This window comes from Condylura cristata, unplaced genomic scaffold (assembly GCF_000260355.1).
Source record: "Condylura cristata isolate star-nosed mole 26May11 unplaced genomic scaffold, ConCri1.0 scaffold00013, whole genome shotgun sequence".
Classification (NCBI taxonomy): domain Eukaryota; kingdom Metazoa; phylum Chordata; class Mammalia; order Eulipotyphla; family Talpidae; genus Condylura; species Condylura cristata.
In genome coordinates, this window is record NW_004567114.1 from 31,405,352 (window position 1) to 31,414,422 (window position 9,071).

Below are 9,071 nucleotides of genomic sequence, written 5' to 3' on the forward strand. Positions count from 1 at the left end.
ATTTTGGATAAATACCCAGTATTTACTCAGATTTTTAAAATTTCTTAGATAGTGCACAATGATGGAGACCAGACCTACAAGATGGCAACCAGTCGTTGTGTGAGACTGATGTTAATCAGCATGGCCAATGATTTGAAAGAAGTTTGGATCTCAGATCATCCTTATTTGTTTTTTGTGTATCTGTGGCAATATGCACCAACCTGGGCCTGGTGGATAACTGGGAAAGTAGGGAAGAAAAGGATTGAGAACTTTAAAAGTGGTGTGGTAAGACCAGTTTACACTTTAAATACACATAAATTTTGCATTTAAGTATGAAATTTTCCAGTGCTTAAAAAACTTTTCATAGTGACCCCAAATTAACTTCATCATATAAACACCAAAAAATATAGAAAAAATATTCTGTTTACCATGCAGATCTGTTGGCTTACTAGTCTTGGAGAAAGAAGTTGCCTACAAATTAAAAATGAAATCAGATTCAGTTTTTTTCTCTTATACTCACTGTTTGTTCATTTGTCAAAATGCTTTCTTCACTGTTTCTCCCCACTAGCTCCCACCCATCCTTCAGATATTACCTTCTTGTGTTGACACCTGTCTTCTCCCTTTTCTTTCTGGGACTAGCTACATCTTAGCCTGATACTTATCTCTGACAGAAGGTTTGTTTCTGCTATGGCTGAAATAGACACATGCTCACTGTGTAGTACTGGTTCCTTTGCGCCCATTGGAAGCACCACACCTGAGGTGCACCTATACTCTCAGAGTATTTAGGCTGGTTACTCACTCTTTAAGCACCTATTCATTTGGAAAATAATGAAGAATATAATGAACTTTTTGGAGAAAATTGTAACCATTGAAAGAGTTTAATATGTAATAGTACAGGAAATGCAACAAGCAAAAAGTCATAGATAGGATTTTGCAAAAAAAGATTGTTTCAGTGGATAGTTTTTATTGTTAAAGTATTTCAATGATGATGGCTTCCTTTTGGAAGTGTTAGGTATTGATATGTAAAGAGAATTATAAAATGGAATCATACTATATATATCACTATATAACCCCTCACTAAACAATCCATGAAATGTTAAGTGTTTAATTTGTCCTAACTTGTAGTAGGAAGGTGAAAATGCATTAGTGAAAAAAAGCAACAAAAACCCAAAATGCATAAAGAAACTTAAAGGATATATTATTTCAATGTGCACTAATATGTCCAGAGCTTGAAAAATTGTGAAGAGACTCTTCATTTTCTACCAAGTTATAATATAGATGAATGTGATTTTGGGTCAAATCATTTATAACTGTTTTGGTAATATTGGGACTTGTTAGTATGGAGGGTTCTCAAGATAGACTTACTTCAGAGATTACAATAGAGCATTAAATTTGGAGAATAGTTGCTGCAGTGGTATCGTACACAGTGATGGGTAAGAATTGGGAGGGTAAAACTCCAGCACTAGAGAGGTGACCCAGCATTAAGAGCATGGAGTTGGAGATATAAAACCATATATATGGTCACCTAATCTAAGACAAAGGAGCAAAGAATGTACACTGGTAGGGGCAGGAAGAGGAGTCAAAACAGGGGATGGAAGAGCATAAGGGACCATGGAGATAGATCAGAGGTGCTGTGGGAGAACTACAGGCACTACACCTGAGGGGAGAAATCAAATACTCTGTCCAAAAATTAACCATTATGTAAGAAAATAAATAATTTTATTAAATTTTTAAAAATAAAAAGGAAGTGACAGAGGGAAAATTGAGTGTTTTGTTAAATTTAAAAAAATAAAAAGGAAGTGACAGAGGGAAAATTGAGTATCATGAAAGTTATGGGGGAAAAAATGAACCTGGCATATGGTGCCAGGTTACCTGGTTAAAATCCCAGCTCTGTCCTACCTCCACTTGTCCAATGACCTCTGGATAGTTACTTCTTTATAAATCAATCTCCCTATCTACAGAAGGAGATTATAAACCAGTTTACAATTAATTGTCAAGTATTTCAGTTCTAAATGTCCTATTCTTTTTTTTATTAAGGTAAGTCAATGTAGGTATGATATGCAGATCCAGAAGAGTAGTAACAAAGTTTTCAGCAGTTAGAAAATGGCATAAGCAGATGCTAACAGGTGATATATCAGGTAAGAGGAGATAATGATACTATCTATAGACCTAGATTTTGGCTATATATATTTTTCTAATTTAAGCATTTTCTCAGGTTTTACAAGGACTCTTAATAGTCATAATGACATAGCTCCTCAGAATAGAAGGGATTAATTTTAAAAAACTGGGGTAAATACAAGAGGAGTGACTAACTCACTTTACTGTTGTTCTTTTATAGGATGCTGATTCCTCTTTTCTTAAAGGCTGGAAGACAAAACATGAATGAAGGAATACTTGCATCTTTCAAGCCACTGGAGGGAGAAGTGGAAAATATGAGCAATCCTCTTATACGTAGAAAACTAGTAATAGATAAAACTTTCACTATATAATAAATGATAAATAAAAGAATGGTGTGAATCTTGTAATAAAGATATTAACACATGTCACATTTGGGTAAACTAATATTTTAAAATACTCTTAGCATATATGCTTGAAGTCTGGGTTAACAGAATACAAAACAAAAATTAGAGTAATTGATTTCATATAAATTTATGGAAAATTACATGGAGTCCAGTGCCAGGTAATGAGCAGATAATAAAGAAGTATCTGAAATGGTCCTGCTTCCAAGGTGCTTACACTCTTGAACAGTTGACAAGTACAAAATGACTGTCATTTGAAGCAGTAGGGGTCATAGCCACCACAATTTATTTAACAACTGTTATTGTGATTTTCTTGGATCTTGGTATGATAGATGGTTTTTGAATCCTAGACAATTTATCTATTATGTTAAGAAATCGCAGGTCCCTATTTAAGTCTTATTTTTGTAGGCATTTACCCTAAATTTAGCATATGAGTCACTTTTGTGGGCTATATTTCAGTACAGTGTTATTTTGGTATACTTGGTTAACCCCTTCCCAGTCAGGGCTCCTAGTTCTGCCTGTGGAGAAGAAAGTGATATCCTCTTTCCCGTGCCCCCTGGCTTCCCAGTATCTCTGCAGAGAGGAGAGTCTTCGTTCTGCAGGAACAGAAACGTCTTAGAGAGGCCAGATGCTCTAACAGTGTGTTTTGCCAGTTTCACCTGCCCATCTTGCTATCTTCTGTGGAAAGGAAATTCTTCAAACCAGTAGGAAAGGAGAATGCCTGTTCTGGTCACTTGTTTTTGCCAGGACCACCAATTGATGTCCCTTTGCTTATTGTTGCCAGAGGAGTTCTTACTCAGCTATTCAACTTGCCTTAAGTTGTTAGGTTAGAGGTCAGGACCTGTCGATCCTTGGTGGCCTTCAATGTGTCTGAGAGGATGCAAAACACCATGCCACCCTGCTCCTCCTCCAGTCCTGGGATCCCAAAGCTGCTTGCCTTCATCTTAACACTTTTTTATGTTCTCCCTTGCTTACCTGATGTCTCACAGTATCCATGTTTTGAGTTTAGCAAAGAGGAGCAGGATAAAATGGGTTTACACCATTCTATCCAGAGTGGATGTCAAATAGTATCTTTTTAAATTTTGAATTTGTGTATTGTTTGTATATAGAAGTACTGATTTTTAACTTAGTATTATATCTACCAGTCTTGATGTTATTTTTGTATTTTCTAAAATTTTATTGTAGATTATTTTGTATCTTCTAAACACACATCATGCTTTCTGAATAATAAGTTTTAATCCTTCATTTTCAGTCTTATTTTTATGTCTTATTTTTACTGGCCCAGACTCTAGGACAAAGTTGAATAGACATGGTGAAAATGCTTCCTGTATTTCATTTTCTGTCTCAGAAGGAGAATCTTCAACAGTGTACTTCATCAGTCATGAAGTACACTGTTACAGGTTTCTGAAAATACCCTTTATCAGATTGAGGAAGTTCTCGTTCCCTTCTTGTTTGCTGAATATTGTCATAGTGGTTTTCTTCATTTCTGTGGGTAAATAATACTTCTGTGGGTTTCTCATTCCTCCTGTTTGAAGCCACAGCTTTCTGAGATTCTTCACCCACAAGGAAAACTAAATCTGCAGCATTTGTCTAATTACTCTGCACTTAAGGTATAATAAGATACCTCATTTCCGTAGGAAGCCCATATAATTAGAGTCTGGTTTGATCCTTACATGAAGCCCCAAAGTAACAGAAACACTGACGTAACTATCTTCTTAGCTATTACCTAGGACGTAGGTAATACAGCTAGGAGACACATGGGGGCCATCAGACTCCTGGAGAGATTTTTTTTTTGAAAGATTATTTATGCATACAGAACTGGGGTACAGGCCAGAGGTGCAGGGGCATGAGAGGATTCACTAGAGACAGAGTGGGGAGCAGAACAGGCTGACTGAGATTTTTTTGACAGGAGAGTAAAGGGGAGAAACTTCCAGGAGGGGAAGAGAACAGTTGTAAAATAATCAATGTAAAATCAATGTAAAATAATTTTTCCTACTCCATTACTTATGGAGTATTTGGCTACTGACATAGGAAAAATTTCCATCAGTTGTCATAGTGTTGTCCTGGACATGGACTAGTGCAAAGGCAGGTAGGTACACTTACTACTTACTTTAAGAGAATAAAACACCTATCTGTGATACAGAAGATCCCATGTGTACCTTTAGGATAAAATTAATAAATGAATATTTAAACGCGACTTTCTCTTTTTATGAATGGGTGTTGACTTTATCAAACACATTTTCTGGACCTACTAAAATGATAGAAATTGATAGAAATTGTCTTCTTAAATTGTGCTAATGTAGTAAATTACTTCAGTTGACTTTCAACTATTATATCAACCTCTTTTTTTTTTTTTATTAGCTGTTTATAGCAGCTTTATGCACAATAACCCCAACTGGAAATAATCCCGATGTCTAACACCTGATGTACAAAATACAATATTTTTGTTTGTTTTTTTATTTATATTTTCCACACCATTGTGTACTCCTTATAAAATTTCTACCACCAGTTCATCCATGAGTCATATCTACAGTCCCTTGTGTTCTTCTCTCCCATGTTTTGATCCCTTTTCCTCTCCCTCACAGAATGTCTCTTATTTATGTTTGTCTGCTAGTTTTGTTGTTTTTTCATTATTATTTTTCCTTATCTCCCTTAACTGGTTCTCTTATATCCCTCTATAAGTGAAACCATTCAGTATTTTTCTTTTTCCTTTTGACTTATTTCACTGAACATGATCCTTTCTATCTTTATCCATATTGCTGCAAATGGAATGAGTTTATCTTTTTTGATTGTTGAATAGTATTTTGTTTATATATATATATATATATATATATATGTATATACAGACGGCATACGAGATGTCGAGCAGTGACTGGAGTTCAGACGTGTGCTCTTCCGATCCTTTTGACTTATTTCACTGAACATGATCCTTTCTATCTTTATCCATATTGCTGCAAATGGAATGAGTTTATCTTTTTTGATTGTTGAATAGTATTTTGTTTATATATATATATATATATATATATATATATATGTATGTATATACATACACCACATCATCTTGATCCAGTCATCTATTTTGGGGCATTTGGGTTGTTCCCATATCTAACTTACTGTACATAATTCTGCAATAAACATAGGGGTGCAGGTATCTTTTTGGGTGTATGTTGTGACCTTCAGGTATATTTGTAGGAGTAGAATTGCTGAGTCATATGGTAGATCCATTTTAAGTAGTTTGAGGAACGTCCACATAACTTTCCATAGTGTTGATCTCACTTTTTAAGAAGAAACCTTTTAGGTACAGATTCATTATAAGGCAATTCTTCCAATATATGTGTGCTGTGGACCAGCCATGGCCATCAGTTTTGTTAGGGTCTCTGAAGGTGGAAAACGGCTTTGGCATGTGGAGATTTTCAGGGAGAATGAAGAAGACATAGAGTCTGTCTCGGATGCAAGTGTCTCCTGCTGGGTTCTTGGCAGGTCTTTATACTGTGCAGCAAGAGTCAATCACAATGCATAAGGTGAGGTATAGAGATAAGAATTCACCATTAAATTTATCAAGAAAAAGACACATTTGATGAGAACATAAAAGTGACCAATTGGTTTGACAATATGAAGGTAAATAAAAACTTTTTGAGAGGTAATGTTAAATATAAATACAAACTGTTAAATTAATATTAGATATTAATAAAAACTTTTTTTTTGGTTAAATTAGAAATGAACTCCCATCTCTGGATTGGTCTGACAGGTGAATGAAAAATAAGGAAACCTAGCCATGTTTGAGGATTGCTTGATTGAACCATTCCACATACATGTGTAGGTGGAAATAAGACAAAGGGTAGAGGAAATTCAAGTCTCAACTTAGGCAGAGTAATTGTTTTATTCTGAGATTCAAGTTCCAAAGCAGCAAAAGAATAAAAATAAAATTCTGATTATGTCATGAATATCTTTCTTCCATATTTTCCTGCCATTTAGTTCAGGTACCTTAACTGGCAGTCCTAGTGTATAAGTCATTTTTCAGATGTAGTATATTCAGTGGAAAAGAAATGCATAGGAACCAATCTTGGTATGGTCTCAAATTACCTTAACACTGCTAAGCCCTGTGACTGTGTACATGATGAATGGGATGAGTCCTTTCTCTTTCACATATATTAAAAGAATAATTGGAAAGAAAGGAAAGGATTTTAATTGGAAGAGATTTTAGTAAATTTTTTTATTTTTATGAATTGAAGTGTATGAAAAAATGAATAGTTTGTGGGTATTCAGACTGTTAAATCACACAAAGTTTGAAAATACTACAAAATTTAATATTGCAAATAAATATATATACACATTATATAACCTTCAATTTAGAAACACTGATATGTATATAAAACACGTAAAAATTATACAGTTGGTTTCTATAAAGCAAGTCACCTATCACACATAAGACAGCATTAACAAATTATCTAATCTACAAATGTTTTATATATATCAATGCCTATCCCATTCTATACGGCACAAATATTGGCCAACTAGTTCTAACTTTTTTATTTTGAACCATTAAGAGCTTTTTTCAGTTATCTGATTTGGAGTAGAGAGGGAAGTCCAGTGAATCACAATGATATTTTTCTAGAATGAAAAAAATAACATCTCATTTGATAACACATTTACAAGTCAAAATGGGCTCTAATACAAATGTATATGGAGAGGTTTTGAAGAATAAATTGGATATCCCAGCGGAGGATCAGCTGCTTGTACTGTAAGGTTTCTTAAAAGTAGTGGGTGAGCCTGTATACTATAACGTTCCTCATCATCGTTTGTGGCATAAAGCAATTCCCACGAAAGATTGGCCCACTGACCTCTGACAGCTTCAGCATTTAACTTCCCAACTTGGATCAGTAATTCTTGAAGGGTAAGTACTCTCCCAGTGTAAACTCCCTTTAAAGTATAAAAAGAGGGGTGGGGAAGGGGGAAAAGATTACATTAAAACTTCTATATTTTATTTATAACTTAGAGAAAAACTCCATTGTAGTTGGCAATATAAGCAGGAAATAGTATTTTAAAATATATACAAATGAGCTACTTCTGAATTAAGAATCACCTTTATTTGGTGAGGAAAAATTCTCTGCTGGTCATTTCATTCAACAACCAGAACAATAAAATCTCAGTTCCTTTCCTCTACTCCCTCACTCTGACTGGCTTCAGAAGTCATGAGCCCTAAGTACTGGTTAGTGAAAAATTACACAATAGGCTCTTATTAAAAACAAATTTATGGGCCCTCCCTGGTGGTGCAGCAGATTAAAGCGCAGTACTGACAAGCTAAAACCACTTCTGCATGAGTTTGATTCCCGCCTGCCCGGGAGGTGACCACATGGCGTGGCAGACCTCTCCTGACCCACCCACTGCTCCCCTCAGCAGTGTACTTCGTTGATCTGCCTGTTCTGCTCCCCACTCTGTTTATGGTGAATCCTCTTACTGCCCCTGCAACTCTGGCCTGTATGAATAAATAAATAAATCTTTAAAAACAAATTTATTAGGATAAAATTCATATTGGAAGATTTTCATCAATTCAACTTATTAGTAATCACTGTTCAGATTCTCTGTTTCTTCACCATTCAATTTTGGAAAGTTGTTTGTTTCTAGAAACATCCACTTTTTCTAGTTTGTCCTTTTTTTTTTGCCATGTAATTGTTCATAGTAATTGCTTATGAGTGTTTGTATTTCTGTGGTATTGGCGATAATGTCTCTTATTTCTGGTGTTGAATGCTCTCTTTTTCTTGGCTAAGTCCAGCAAAAGGTTTGCAATTTTAACATTTCAAAGAACTAGCTTTTAGGTTTCACTGGTTTTTATTACTGGTTATCTTTTTAGTGTCTATTCCATTTATTTCTAGTCTGATCTGTTATTTCCTTCCATCTACTAACCTTGGACTTCTTATTTCTAGTTCCTTGAGATATAAAATTTAGATCGTTTGAGACATTTGTTTCTTGAGGTAGGCATTTATTGCTGTGTATTTTCCTTCTTGGAATTGCTTTTGCAGCATCCCATAAAATTCTGTTATGTTGTATTTCCATTTTCATTTGTCTCAAGGCATTTTTTTTATACCTTCATTGATTCATTGGTTGTTCAGTAGCCTGTTGTTAATTTCCACATACTTGTGAATGCTCCAATTTTTTTCTACATTAGTGATTTCTGTCTCATACTGTTGTGGCCAGACAATATGCTTAATATGATTTCCATCTTGTCAAATGTAGTAAGATTTGATTTGTGGCCTAACGTATCCTGAGAGAATGTTCCTTGTACACTTAAGAATGAATATCCTGTTCTTTCCAATCGCATATTCAGTGTATGTCTATTGAGTCCATCTGGTCTAAACTGTCATTTAAAACTGATGCTTCCTTTTGATTGGATGATTTACCTACTGATAGAAGTGACGTGTTAAAATCTCACTTTGGGCCCTCCCTGGTGGCGCAGCGGGTTAAAGCACTGCACTGAATATCTAAAGCCACTTCCGCATGAGTTCGATTCCCGCCTGCCCCGGAGGTGACCACATGGCGTGGCAGACCTCTCCTGACCCGCCCGCTGCTCCCCTC

General features: G+C 35.4%; 2 protein-coding genes across 4 annotated transcripts in view; one reads left to right on the forward strand and one right to left on the reverse strand.

The window, feature by feature from the left end:
* DHRS7 (dehydrogenase/reductase (SDR family) member 7) overlaps positions 1-2,525 on the forward strand; it is a 72,257-nt gene extending 69,732 nt beyond the window's left edge. For all 3 annotated transcript variants that reach the window (XM_012724660.1, XM_012724661.1, XM_004681818.2), the window contains 2 exons: positions 49-264; positions 2,318-2,525. In XM_012724660.1, coding sequence (XP_012580114.1) covers positions 49-264; positions 2,318-2,365 — 264 coding nt within the window. In that variant the 3' untranslated portion in view covers positions 2,366-2,525. The remainder of the gene's footprint in view (positions 1-48; positions 265-2,317) is intronic.
* Positions 2,526-6,849: 4,324 nt separating this feature from the next.
* Positions 6,850-9,071, reverse strand: part of PCNXL4 (pecanex-like 4 (Drosophila)) — a 19,575-nt gene continuing 17,353 nt past the window's right edge. The window contains exon 11 of the mRNA XM_004681819.2: positions 6,850-7,418. Within this exon, the coding sequence (XP_004681876.1) occupies positions 7,167-7,418 (252 nt within the window). The 3' untranslated portion in view covers positions 6,850-7,166. The remainder of the gene's footprint in view (positions 7,419-9,071) is intronic.